General features: G+C 44.1%; 1 protein-coding gene across 1 annotated transcript in view; it reads right to left on the reverse strand.

The window, feature by feature from the left end:
* FKBP15 (FKBP prolyl isomerase family member 15) overlaps positions 1–15,177 on the reverse strand; it is a 384,455-nt gene that overhangs the window by 17,609 nt on the left and 351,669 nt on the right. Inside the window, exons 26-27 of the mRNA XM_086921201.1 lie at positions 14,935–15,042; positions 11,388–12,280 (exon numbers count right to left, since the gene is read on the reverse strand). Coding sequence (XP_086777327.1) covers positions 11,388–12,280; positions 14,935–15,042 — 1,001 coding nt within the window. The remainder of the gene's footprint in view (positions 1–11,387; positions 12,281–14,934; positions 15,043–15,177) is intronic.

Consider the following 15,177-nt stretch of genomic DNA (forward strand, 5'->3'; position numbering starts at 1 on the left):
TTTGCCCAGAGCACCCACAGTTTAGACTCCAGCAGGTTGAACTCTGGGAGAAAGTCGAACTGCGAAACATGAGACTGAAGAGCGTGTCTCAATTGAAGGTATTTGTAAAAGTTGTTAAGGGCATAAGTGGCTTAGAGTTCTTGGAAAGACCGCATGTGTGTCCCCTAGTTGTGAAATTCCAATAAGATCCCATCTCCTAAAGCCCTGCGATGTAGCCGCCAAGACATAGAACACCCTGCCTCTCCGCTATCCCCGTCGCTAACCCAGTTGAGGAAGGATCTCAAGCCCTGGCTCTTCCACTGACATCGGTTCACAGCAGGACCTGCTCTCTCTCTCTCGACTTCCCCCCGTCCCCCCCCCCCCCCCCTCAGTGCCTTGAGGCCCTAGCGGGTGAGTAGTCGTACTTAACAAATACTGATTGATTGACCTCTTACAACCAGGAGCCGTGCTAGATAGGTGTTTGTGAGTGTGGTGTAAGGCGGCCCTCAAAGCTAAAAGAGCAGTTTTTTAGATCTCGCAGAGAGACTTATTGGGGTGAAACTAGAAAGTTAAACCAGGAGGATTGCGAGTGCGGATTTCCAACAGTTCACGTGAAATCACGTGACCACAAGCATGCGCATTTCCCCACATCAAAGCCTCAGCCTCCCTCCCACAGGCTTCCCCTGCGCGCTTGTCATAATTGCATCAGACCCGACCTTACCATTTGCTCCTGTGCTTCCCCGCCCACTGCTTCACACTTGCCTTGTTTCACTGGGGATGTGGCACTGGAGAACCATTTGGAATGGTTAGTATTTGAGGGAATCCTAGAAGGTATAGCTCCAACTGGTAGGTGGGATCCGAGCAGCCCCCATTAAACCAATCATTTATTTTTTTAAATTTTATATATAAAGTTTTATATAGCGCGAACAAGATCCCGAAGGGGATATCAGAGCGCTTTACAACGGAAGGAAGGAAGGAAGGAAGGACTTAAATACAATATCGCCAACAGGAAATTGATTACACAACAGGAATACTCGCATAAGTCCCAGACAAATAATCGCAAAAATTCCCAAACAAATGAATCAAGGATAGTAGTACCAAAGACTGGTATGTAGCAGACTACGAGGGGTACACAATGAGGAAAAGAAGAGCATAGATCCAATATCGACATTAAGTAGGAATACACAACAGGAATACTCGTTTGTTTCCCAAACAAGATAAACAAAGAGAGTAATTCGATAAGCATGAATATAACGGGCTACAAAGGGGGACACACAATGTAGTAAAGAAGAGCAGCATGACATGAGGGTACAATGGTTGTAGGAACAATGATTTCGAGCAAGTGATCCGGGCCCAAGTTAAGGTAAAAATGTGTTCATTGAGAATCTTCTGGCATCCAGTTTGAAAGCAGTCATTGAGGAGATTCTGTGTACTTCCGGTGGAAGACAGTTTAGTAATCCTTGGGGCAGCGCCTGAGAAGGCTCGGAGACCGGTTCTCTTTTTGCTAAGGATAGGTGGTTTCAGGAGGAGAGTGATGGCGCTTCTTGAGGCTCTCCCACCGTAGGATAATTCAAGCTTTTGCGCTAGGTACCTGGGAGTTTTGAAATGCAGGGCTTTGTGCGCCAGAACGGCAATCTTTAACTGAATTCGAGCTTCATAAGGCAACCATTTAAGAGATTTTAGGATTGGGGATATGGGCTCACTTCGTTTGGTACCAGTGACCAGTCTGGCCGCAGCATTCAGTGATGCCCTTAGGGGAGCCAGAGTGTACTTGGGAGAGCCACAGAACATAGCGCTGCCGTAGTCCAGACTTGGCAGGACCAGTGCTTGTACCATCTTCTTGAAGTCCTTTTGTAGAAGGAATTGCTTGATGTTTGAGTGTCCTCATCAAGAGATTGGATCCCTTAAACACATTGCCAATATGATTTTTCATATTCAGGTGTTTGTCCAGAGTGATTCTGAGAGAATCATGAATTGCTAGCAGGTGAGAGTCTAGATAACAGAGGTAGAGGGGTTCACCCAGAGACCCAAGGCATCTCCAGGGTATTGAAGGAGGTGGACACAATGAGGGCCATGGGATTGGGGTATGGGGCCTGGACCATTCCACAAAAGCGGGGCCCTGCTCTGCCAGTAGCAGCACTAACTGTAGCTAACCCGAGTCCACTGTATCGAACACCTTTTCAAAGTTGATCAAATGTAGGGCTAAGTCAGGAGGGAGAAGATGAAGATGGGCCAGGGCCATGTGAAAGCATCAGAGGCAATGTCACGTGTTACGGGCTGGCATAAAGCCAGATTGTTCTGGATGTATCAGTGTGTGTAGGACTTGTTTGAGACAAGTGGTCGGCAGTATGGCGAAGATCTTAACTTACCCACTGGTGAGCGATATTGGATGGTAATGGGCAAACGCAGTGGAGGGCGGTTGTGTTTTGGGGATCACCACAAATGTGACGGTGTCAATATCTGGGGGTAAAGTGCCTGTCCTACTACCTTGTAGGAGGCTGGGAGTTGAGGGGTCAGGATATCAAGAAATGTACTGTAGTACTCTACAGGAAAGCCACCTGGCCGGGAGTCTTTCCGGGGCCCACCGCTGACAAGGTTGCACCTATCCCCTTGCCCGAGAAGGGCTCATCCAGCATTCTAGGGAGGGGACAGGCGAGGGAGGGGAACATCATTGAGGAACCGGGAGAGGGAGTTTGCGTCTCCTCTGGGAGGGATAGGGGGGCCTGTGTAAGTGGTGGTTGTGATGGGCAAATGCTTCTGTCATTTCAGAATTGATATGGGAAGAGTTACCATGCTCCAATGATTTCAGGCACAATTCTGGTCGCTTGTTGGCAGGAGGCCAGCCAGTACAGCATCTTCCCATTTTTACCCTCCCACCCATAGACTCTGGCGTTGTGGCAAGCCAGAGAAGTTTGGCAGCTTCCAGGGATTGGACACGTATTTATCCATGCAGGAGACCTAATTGTCGAGGGTGTCACCACAGGGATCAGTCGCAAAACTTCCCTCCAAGCTGAGGGCACACGCCTCTAGCGGATTGATGCAAAGGGAGCGGGCGCGCTCCTGCGCCTGGATGCGTCACATAGCAAACTCTGTTATAGTCGCTTTACTGGTGGCCCAGAGAGTGGCAACAGCAGCAATGGAGCCTTCATTAGTGTCGAAGTATGCTCGGAGTTTAGTGGCCAGGGTATGAACATAGGGTTTGTCTCTGAGATACCATATGTTGAGTCGCCGAATAGGGTGTAGACCATTCCTGTGGGAGCCAAGACAGAGGAGAAGAGGAGCGTGGCCAGATATACCTCAGGAGATAAACCGGGCTTAGGAGATGGCGTGACAATCAAGGGTGGGAATAAAGACAAGATCTATATGTAAGTGAATGTGATGTGCCGCTGAGGTAGGAGTGAATTGACAACGCCTCGGGTTCCATATTCTACACGCAAGACAGAGGCCAAGAGTGGGGGCCCAGTCAGAGAGGTAACGAGCCCCTTAGTGCTTAGATACAGAGGGGGGCCCAGTGGTGTAATCTTCCCGGACAAGAACAGTATTGAAGTCACCAGCTATCAATGTCAACCCTTGTGAGAGATATAGAAGGATCATGGAGAAACGTGTTAAGGGCAGCTGGAGGAGCATAAACACTTACCAGGTTAATGGTTTAGGTTTTCAGCATTGAAGTAATTGCAATGAAGCGTCTCGGTTGTCTCAAACATCACGAGAGACGGACAGGGGGAAGGAGCGCAACAGCAGGATAGCCACCTCTCGGGACCCGCGAGAGTAACTTGCACAAAAGATCCTGTTGTAGCCTTTACGTGCCAAAAAGGGGGCAGGAATAATCCATGAGGTGAGTCTCTTGGAGTTGGAGGACCTCGGAGAGGTGTCGGTGAGAAAAGTTGAGGACTGCAGTACGCTTCACAAAGTCTAGGAGACCATTAAAGTTGCAGGACAAAACTCGAAAGGACGCAATTGCGGGGGTAGAAAGATTCCCACGCAATCAGAATATAGGAGAAGGAATCACACTGTCGCACCGAGGGATCGAAATGTGCACCTGCAGTGCATGATAGGGAGTTGTGCCTCAGTTCAGGCTGCAGGAGGTACAGCGTAGATGTCTGTCTGAGTGCAAGTGAGAACAAAAAACAAGCATTCAAATAAATCCGAACTAATAACTGAAGTAACATTGTTATTGTACTGAATCACCATCCCCCAACACCCTCACCACCCCATACTTCCACCCAAGAAGCATCTGTCGCCCTGAAAAGGAAAACTATGATATAAAACAACATGTAAAAAGGAAATGAAGTGATGGATCCCTCCGTAGTCAAGGATAAGTGACAGCCATCAGAATATGTTTAACAACTTTCAGATACGAATGCCTTTCCTGCCCCATAGACAATAAGTAGCTTAAGAGCTATAGTGTGGACTCTGAGAGAGGTCTGTGTCTGCATGATTATCAGTAGGTAGCAATGATTCTACATCCAGGGGGGGCACCTGATCTTGTTGGTGTTCCCCCTCGTCGGAAGTCTGGGGAGGGTGTGACAAGGAAGGAGATTGTTCTTGTGTTTGGGGAGATTGTGAGGGGTATTTGGAGTGGTAGTTGTGGCACCTTTTCTGCCCGAGTTCGATATCTTCGCGGCTTGGTTGCCAGTGTATTCCCAGCAGGTCTAGTGGGTCTAGACCCTCATGGTGGGGTCTCCACATGTACCCGAAGTGGATGTTCCTCCGTAAGCCACAGCCAGGCAGACTCTGGAGTATTGAAGAAGTAGGATTTGTTGGTGTGGATAACTCGGAGCCTGGGAGGAAATAGAAGATGGTATTGGAGGCCGAGCGCCCTGAGTTTCTGTTTGACCTGTAGGTAAGACGGGCGTTGTTGTTAAACTTCCCGATTGTAATCAGGAAAGAGGAGCATCTTAAAGTCTCCACAGCGAAGCGCCAGCTGGGAGCAAGCCTCTCGAAGGATGGAGTCCCTGAAGTTAAGGATGCAAGCAATCACCGGTCGGGGGGAAGCACCTGGGGAGGTTTAGGGGTCAGAATCCGACGGGCCCTTTCTATTGCGAACCAGGAGGACAGTTGGTCTGTAGGCATTCAGGATGATCCAGGTTTCAAGAAAGTCTGCGACTTGCTGAGGTTCAGTGCCTTCAAGGATGCCAATTACACGCACATTGGTGCCCCAGGAGCAGTTGTTGGCGTCTTTGGTTCGGCAATACAGTGCCGTTGTGCGTTGGAGAAGGATAGATACCTGTGACAAGAGAGTTCTGAATTTGTCCTCCACTATCCACAGGATCCGGCTTTGGTGATCCTGGCTGTTGCATTTCAGAGGTCCTGGCGAAGCAAGGCCATGTCTATTCACACTTTACCCATTTTGGTTTCCACAGCAGCCTGGGATTTCTGAATAGCCTGAAGGATTGTAGCTAGATCCCCATCTGATTATTGTTCCACACTAGTGCACCCAGGTTGTCCAGTCACGGGTCCTGTGGTGTATTGATCCAAACGGGTCTGGGAGGTCGCTGTCAGCAGGTTGGTCTTTACCCATATTGTTGGAGCGGTGTCATTGCACAGCACCTCCTGCAGTGGAGAGTCGGCCCGCTTGCCACAGCTCCGGGGCAGAATGAGTAACAGATTCTGTAACGGTAGAGAGCATCCTACGAGCCAAAGAGAAGGGTTGGAGGTGATGGGTTAGGTGGTCATCCGGTGCCATCGAGGGCAACCTAGATGAGTTGTGCAAGGCTTCCCCTGGGGCAGGAAAAGAGCAAAGTGGTTAGAAAGGACAGGTTGTAGCTCCCAAGCCTGGCAGACCGCCCATGGGGTGGATGGTTATATTGCGGCAGTGGAACGTCAGTAGGTTGGTCCACAAGTAAATATGCTTAGAAGGGACTTCTGCAGTATAACACACCTTTAGCTATGTGGCGATGGACCTAAGGGGGAGAGAACCCCTCACTCGCTGGACCCACACGGCATAAGTGGGCCTGAACTCACCCAGTCGGAGCTAATACCACGCCGGGGAGTAGCATAAGATTTCACCTGGGCCCAAGAGGTGGGTACTGACAAGGGAGGACATGTACCTGGAAGAATGGGGACAGGGCAGGATCCATTTGGCACAAAAAACATAGCTTGGGGGGGTCCAAGGGCTAGATTAACGACCCAACTCAGACATGTGCCCTAATACTACAAATACACAACGAAATAGGTCTGTGGGTCAAAAGAAAAAAGGAAAAATGTGGTTCTACTGTGCACCCATATGTGTGACGCAACCGGAGCAGACTTACAAGTGACTCATGCAAAATAGTGACAGAACACACTAAAATCCTTAATTAGGAAAAAAGTGCCCATCAGTTCCAATCCGGTACAAGGCCAACTCAATGGATCGTACACAATCCACCACAGATTCGTAGGTAATTCTCCAACAGGACAGCTTGGGGGTGCCTAGCCACTCAACCACTTTGGTAGAAGTCAGCCATCCAAGACCCCGCACTCGAACCACTGCACCACCAAGTAGGACCAAAGAAAGTGCAGAAAGTAAGCTACAGGGTTCATGCACTTGTACAGGCAAGTTAGACCGCTGCCTTGTGGTCAAATAACTCTGAATGTAATCATTTTAAAACGAACAATAATGGAGATTGCCTATGCTCACAGGTATTTCTCAATTTAGGGTCTGTAAACTCAAAGTCCATATCTATCACCAAATTCTTCCTGGCCATAACGGGTCCAGTGAAAGACAACTTCTTACATAGTCTGTAGATCTTAAAACACAAAAAAACTATTGACACACCCACATTTGTGAGAAGGAAGAGGAGTAGTCTGTTGGTCGAATATTCTTGGGAGATAGAGGCCCAACATGCCTCCAACTGATATACTGAAGCAGTTTTCAAGAAGATCTGTGATCCTTACCAAGCTAGTCTGCCTACTCTCCACAACCTACTCCCCTTCACCCAGTTTGAAAGCTTAATTACACCCAAAATGCAGGGAACCAGACTATAGGGGCATAGGGAGATCCAGCAACTTAACACTTTCAAATCCTTAAAGAACATAATGCAAAAGAATTTCATACATTTTCAATACTCGCTGGGAGTAAAGGCATCAAATACAGCATATCCATCACAAATTGCGGTTTCTCCCAGCGGCAAATGAGGCAGAAGAGAATTCTCATTGAAACAATAAGTGACTTGCTGCCACTCGGCGTTCACATAGTAGGTCTGGAGCCTTCAACCCAAACCAGTGGCCATGACCATAACATTGTGTCCACCAAAGACTTTCTGCTTCCCCCAAATCAAACATGCGATCTGGGATCTACTTCTATTAAGGAAGGTTGCCAAACCATTTCTAGTATAGATTATTAAAAAAAATGATGGACCAATTAACATCAAGCTACATTTTAATTTCAAGTTGCATCGCATCCCACTTGCTGCCTAGCATGGTGTATTTATGTCCATTAGTGTTTGCAGTCTAATAAAATATTTGTATTTCATTTCTCAATAAAAAGCATAACTTTGCCTTCCCAGCTCCTTCAAACTTCTTCACTTTTGACATTTCTGCTTACAAATCAGCAAACAGATCTTATAGTGGCTAAATCAATTTTTTTGTAAAGCATTCTGAAAATTTGTCAAATAAAGCCATTTATTAGCAGTAAAAGGTATTTCCCAATTATCAGGTAGTAGTGATACACAATGGAAATGTTTGACATTTTAGCGAAACATTTTTGGGATTGATTAGAAGACATTGGCCTGTACTACCAGCATGAAATATCTAAAAAATAACAATCCATTTAACTTCGATTTTAAAATGTAGTATACTAATTAGGCAAGGGTTTAGGTAGCTATGGGGCATTTGAAGTGGGCAAAAGCTTAATTGTAAATTGAAATCCCCATAGGAATTCTGAGGAAGCTGAAGCAAAAACGCTGCTATCTAAAGCCAGGTCCAGTCATTACTGAGGGGGCGGAGTTCTGGATACAGTGTGGCCAAAGGTCACGTCCTGTAAAAAGCAGGCACTGTGGGCAGGGTCACTGGCCACACCATGTGCCCAGGCCCTGATGGGCAGACCTGCAAGATGTGCTCAGTGGGCATGGAGTGTAGGGATTCCAGAGACAGAGCACTTCTTACAGTAACACACTGTGCCTAAACACGCTGGGAATGGCCTGGGACACATCCAGCGATATTAAGCCAAGGGAATTGGGCAAAGGGCTTTGCAGAAGGTCACACCCTGTGACCAGTACCAAATAGGCAAAACAACATAATATTCTCAGCAGGTTGTTGGGCCTGGAGTACTTTGGTTTTCCTGATTAGACAAGAATATATTTGTGGACTTTTTGGGCCTTTTTTCTAAAAGCTAAATGGATTTAAACTTATCTAAGAAACTAACTAAATGCTTTCTTATGACGTTAGTTTTGGCCAAATCAGTCCAACGAAAAGCAAATATTCTCATCGAAATTTGAATGAGAAATATAACATGGAATGCTCCTCCTTTGCAATCTACATCAAACTTTCGCGGACTTAATCAGCTGCATACTTTTTACGCAACATGTCACACAGATTCGCCAAACGTTATTACCAATCAAATGAACCCTTTTCTTAAAGGCTAAACTCCTTTGACTATTACATTAGAATGCTGCTAAGGTCATTCGATTCTTCCAGTGGTCTGCTAAAACGCAGCCATCCAAGTGCCTGTTATTTCTTGTTTAACTACTGCAATTCTGTATATCTACATCTTCCAGTCTTTGCTAACAGACTGGAACTCAATTAAAATGCCACAGCCAGGACAGTACTTCACTTACTATATTCAATAAACATTTCTCTCTTCGAATAAAATCACCTATATCAAGCAAACTACCCCAGAATAACCTCTTAATGCCATACTGGATCATTTTACATGGCATGGTTACCTATTATAGAATGATTTTAATTTACAGAAAAAAACAAAAGTTAATACATACGTAAAATATTAGGATCTGAACTTGCATTAAAAAAATATCTGGGAAGTTCACAAAAAAACCGTACCATTATAAAACCCAAACAAACATTGGCAAAGACAATAGGTTGCACCTATGCATAAGCTATTGGCTTTGCCAATTTGTTCTAGCCATGTTGTACACCAGCGCCGCTGCTATTTAGAATGGCTAAAAGTTAGTTGCGTAGAGTGGCCAAGAGTCAAGTCGAGTGGAGGGGCGTAGAATGGAATAAAGTGTTGTAGAGTAGAGTGTCAGAGTGGCATAGAGTGTCATTGAGTGGTGTACAGTGTTTTAGAGTGGAATGGTGTAGAGAAAAATGGTGCATCGTAGAGTGGAGTAAAATGCCATTGCGTGGCCTAGAATGAAGTGGCGTAAAGTAGATTGGTGTATAGTGGTATAGAGTGGAGTAGATTAGAGAGTCAGAATGGAGTGACAGAGTGTCGTAGAGTTTAGTGGCAAAAAAGTGGAGTAATGTTGAGTCTCAGAGTGGAGGGACGTAGAGTTGAGAGGCACAGACTAGAGTTAAGTGTCGTAGAGTGGAGTGGCATAGAGTGGAATGGCATATATGAGAGTGGAGAAAAGTGTCATGGAGTGGCATAGAGTAGAGCAAAGTGGCATCGACTGGAGTGGAGTGTTGTGGAGTGGCGTAGAGTGCCCTAGTGTGCAGTGGGACAGAGTATCATGGAGTAGTTTCCTAGAGTGGAATGGCTTACAGGAGAGGGGCACAGAGAGGTGTAGAGTACTGTGGAGCGTTGTAGAGTGGAATGGCTTAGTGGGGAGTATGCATGGTGTGGAGGAGCACTGCCATTACAGACAACACATTTTTAATTGAAATGAAAATAAAAAGTTTCACATAGTCTTACTGATAAAACTATAATGTGCACAAACGATAAGGTGTGGAAATCGCATTTGTTTAGATTGTAGTCAAATATTAGTTTCCACCACACTTCCGAATTACAAAAAAAGTGCTTAATTTGTGCTTTTGTAATTCTGATCTATTCTGAAACATGTGCACAGTTCATTCACAGACAGTTACATTTCGTTTTTATGTTTTTGGTTGCAAGTAATGGTCAACATAACCATCTTTAAACTCACCTTATGTGGGAGCTATTTTGTGTTGAACACAAATCAGTCACATCGCCTGTGAAAACATACACATATTTTCCATACATAGTGTACTACACAAAAAACATGTGGCAGAACAAAACATTCCCAGGCTATGTGAGAAAGCAAGAGTTTGAGACAGAGAGAGCTTAAAACAACCGAGACCCCCAACCTATCTCACCAGCAAGATCACCTTTGAAGGGGAATCAGAGAACCTAAAGGGTAAGTTCTACCTTCAATGCAATACCTTCAATTCAATCTACCCAAGTATACAAAATCAGCCACACTAAAACTTGATTTCTCAGGGAATTCACGTAGAAGTTGAAGAAAGGGCCTTAAAAAAATCTATTAGACAACCCCATCTATTGCGTTCTCTAGACCCGAAACATGTCTTAAAATGATGTCTCTCTGGAACCATCAGTTTTAACAACTATTGAATGCCAGTATCAATGATATTTATAGACATGTAACTTACACTGTCTTTTTATAATTTCAGAGTGCTCGGACACCCTAGAATGTGTTGTGTAGCGCTAAACAAGAAATAATATCTAGCTGATATAGGGGGGCTCCTTTTAAAACATGCATTACATTTAACCTCAAATTAACCTTATCTGTGTCTTTCTCTCATGTGCCCCTGTGAAATACAAAGTAAAAAGGTAGACTGTATCTGAGCTGCAGCCTCTCCTGTCCATATGAAGGCAAAGTTGACATCAGTAGGTAGGTATACTATAAAACTGACGTATGCACACACCACTAGGGCATGTTAATGGCCTCTTTTTGTGTGACATTCATATACATCCACAAGAAATTGAAAGGGTCCTATATTTATCATTTGGCATAAAGAACTGGAAATTACCCCTTTAAGGGGGTCTTTTAAATCTATTTAGATCACCACTGTCCGCACGCTGTAAAATACATTTGATGTTTTTGTTCAAAAGGGTTATTGTGGGAGAATACTCAAAACCTTGTTTTAAGTTTTCCTTTAATCATCATGTATTGAAAACTAATAAGCGAAACACACTTTAAACATTCAGTGTTTGCCATTTACTTTGCCCAGAACGTGAAAGATTTAGCCTAAACAGAAGTTTAAAGGTGATCATTGTATGGAAAATATATAAAGCACGAGAGAAGGAGAATATTTAAATAAAATCACCTGGTATTTTTCTCAAAATTATATCCTGTCATTTCAGTATCAGATGTTTTGTGAACCAAATAAAAGTCAAAGAAAGAAAAATAGGATGGGGCAACATGGCAGAAAGACTCCTTTAAAAATACTGTTGCAGAAAGTGTGCTATTCAACAGGGTATAAACAAAGGCAGTATTCATTTTCCATTTTGTATAGCCGTTTAATAGAAAACAAATTCAATTACCAACCTGGATTTATTTTTCTGTGGGCCCTCATTCTCTATCTGCTGTTTCACTTTTGCCTCGGTCTTTGTGTACTTTACTCCATCTGAAGAAGCTGGGATGCTTCCACCTGTGATGTCTGAACACTCGTCATCCTCATCGCTGCCCAAAGGAGGAGGAACTTCCAGTTTGCCACCTGTATCCAGATCCTTCCGTTCCTCCTCCTCCTTATGGTTGGTTAAATCTTTTGTGACAACTGCTTCTCCCTCTTTTTCTTCCATGGAATCGGTATTCGGCAAGAGGGTAGGCTGGTCCACTGCACAGGGTTGCTCTGATGGTTCTTCAATCTGATGAGTATCCATCAAGCCAAGTACATCCTTCACATGTGCTTTTTCTAAAGGATCTTTGATATGTGGTATGGACTGATTTTCCCTTTGCACAGATACTAACAAATCTGGAACTTCATCTACAGAAGGTAGATGTAGTCCGCTAACAATGGCTGGTGATGGAAAGCTCAGTTCTGGGACATCCTTGGGTAACACCTGTATTGGTTGAAACACTTTGGACTGATCCTGTACCAACAGGATTGGTTCAGGCTTTAGGTTTGCCTCATCTGTGGATTCTTCCACTGGTAATTGTTCAGTACAAGGAGGATCTTCTGCCTGCTCTTCACCTGGTCTGGAAGTGACTTCCATTGGGTGCCTTGATTCCTTGTTACTGCCATTTTGCTCAGGACTTCCAGGCGGCAGATTCTCCTGACTTAAATTCACTTCTTTCATTTGTGGTGAACTTTTAAATTCACTCTCTTCAGTTATATGCACCTTCGTCTCTTCTTCATCGTCATCTTCGTCCTCACTGCTACTGCTGGTCTCTGGTTGAGCTTTCGGAGGCTGTACATCAAGCAGCTCTAACGTCACTGTCTGTGGAACAAGAAGAGAAGTGATAAGCATAGACATGATTACAAATTCACAAGCAACATCAACTGTTCCTGGCACAAAGAAACAAAAGCACAGCTAATAAGTTCTTGTGAAATTTTGAGGCAATACTGTCCTCAATGTTAATCAGTGAAAAAATGCTATGGTAACTTGCATGCAGAATCCCAGATTTTTTAAAAGTTATTAATATGCAGTTACCTCCCAGTTATCTTTATTCTAAGAGTACAATTTTTTTGTCAAAGTACTAATTAAAAAAGGATGTGTCCATTTGTAGACTACAACTGCTCTACTAACTTGTACTGAACTGGTACTCCTCATCTCATCATCGACAACCATAAACGCACCCTAATTCCCACTACAAATCATTTTTAGGTTGGGGAAATAATATTAAACAGTGTTTAGCAAATCAGAGGTATGTAGGTGACTGTGGTTCTGTGTCAGAGGCTAACTACACAGTTCAAACAAAAAGTTTCAAAACAAATTAACCTAAAATGCAAAATGAGACTTTATTTTTCACAAACAAAACAATTTGACAAAACTTATTTGGATGATAAGACCTTTCTGACCTGATGTGATGGGTGTGTCTGTTTTTCTCCAGAGAAACGGTCAAATTGTGGTTGCACCTCATTAGTACCAGTTGAACATCCAAATATAGCAATAAGCAACAAAAAGGTGACCAGTCCAGCATGGCAAAGGACCTTCTACTTCGTGTTGCTGCTTTTAGTAACTTTTGAACAGTTTGAGTTAACAAACATTTCTTTTTGTTAAAATCAGCAGACTATGCTGCAGATGATGGATTCTTTGGCTAATGTGGCAAATCTATAAATATGCTAAAATGGCTGCAGCCGCACAATCGCATCATTCCTGTTACCCTGGGTATAATGGCGGTTATGCAAGGGCTGCAACTTGAGTGCAAGGCATCCGAGGAGAACCATACTATATTTCAATGGATGCTGATGGCTCGGCTTTTACAGAGGCATGGAACTGGAGGTTGCAGAACAGCTTTCATCATAATTAAAACATACCATTTACAGCCCTTAATGATGATCTGTACGGACCAAGTAGGATAATTTCTTTTCAGAGGAGGAAGTGCTCCCTTAATGATCTTTCATGCTGTTTTTCTAAAAAGCCGTTTATTTGTAACATTATGAAAACATATGCTTCTATTTTAGCAAAAACGTACTCCTGGTTACATTATTTTGCTTTTGATTTCAGTCATGTTTGGGGGTTTAGGGGGGGGTGGAGGGCATTGAGAGTCTGAATATGGGGGTGGGATCAAAGGTGTAGCTAAAAACAAAATATTCTGTACTTTTTTTTAGGTCTTTCACCGTCAGGTAGCTACATGCACAATAATGGGCAGCTTAAAAAAAAAAAAAATAAGAAAAGTTATTACTCAATGGGAAATGCACCATAGTACATTAGGAAACCTTTATTCGTTAATGTACTGCAAAGGTCTGTGGACAACTTAAGAGCCACTGAATTGAATCTTGGATGGAGCAGAAGAGAATAGTGACTTGTGTATTTTTAGTGCTTCGAGGTCACAGCTGGTGACAGAAACCACTGTGAATATGTAAGTCATTATTTCAGACTTGCATTACACACAATATAAGATGGATTGCTACAAAATGCGCAAAATGTTTTACAGTAAAATGGTGCTTCTAAAATATAGATTTTAGTAAAACCCTGACCGTATGTAATTTAATTCTTTTTACATAACTGTCTCTTCAACACCTTTTCAGGGATAGTACCCGCTATGTAAATACAATGGTAATTAACCTCTTCCCTGCTGATGACGGAACTACTCCGTCATCAGCTACGGTTGGGCTGTGCTGATGACTGAGCGGTTCCGTCATGGCCCGGCCGCCACGCCTGCACGGCGCTGATTTCGCGCCTGCGCGGCAGTATTAATGAGCGGGGCGGGTCATGACGGAACCGCTCCGTCACCAGCACAGCTCAACCGCGGCTGGTGACGGAGCGGTTCTGTCACCAGCATGCGGCCGCCCCGCCCACTTAGCGCTGCGGCGGAATAGCCGCCGCAGCGAAAGGGTTAAAAGCACACACTTCACAGCTTAGTTGTTAACTCTTTGAACTACCACTCATAAAGAATAAATCTTTGTCATCACATAGCTTGAAGTGATTCGATCAATTGACTCCCAAGCATTCTTTACATTTGCATATTACCCTTTACATTTGCAGAATAACTCGTTTTCATTTTGGTTTCGCAAGCAGCAAACTGGCAGAAAGGCATGTTTAGCTGTCTGCCCGGCTGCTGTTTCACAGCTCGAGCGAGTCCCTAAATGAAACGCCAGCTGAAGCACTTTTACTATCGGAATTAACCATCAGGAGATGGTTGTCTTTTTCCAAAACAAAGACCAAACATTTTGAATTCCAGGCAGAAGTGAGGCTGAGAAATAGGCGTCCCCCTTTCCATGACTCCTTGGCCCCACGGACTGGAGGTAGCACCCCACAGATTAAATATTTCTGCCTTAGGCGTCAAAACGCTATACATAAAAAAAAGCATCTCTCACGAAGTGGGAAGTCAGGAATGAGAGACCAGCCACGTCTTCAGTTCTTTCCGGAAGGCCATATAAGAGTCGATGCTGGCTATCGGAGGAGGAAACATACTCCAACCATCATACCTTGATGGTGTTCATGATCACACCAAGAATGTTTCTGCCTTTGTAAGACTCCTCCAAGTCAAACTCCCCTCGAAGAGACTGAAATACCCCATTCATAATCTTCTTCACCTGTAGATGTAAAAGAGAAATCATATCAAGGGCTGACTAAATACTACAAATTAAAATTTGCTTTAGCGCTAATGTTGAATAAGTTGCTCTTAGGTGGATTTATACCATATTATTTATTCCACTGTTTGGGAGAAC

The sequence above is a fragment of the Lissotriton vulgaris genome, chromosome 5, assembly GCF_964263255.1.
Source record: "Lissotriton vulgaris chromosome 5, aLisVul1.2, whole genome shotgun sequence".
NCBI lineage: Eukaryota > Metazoa > Chordata > Amphibia > Caudata > Salamandridae > Lissotriton > Lissotriton vulgaris.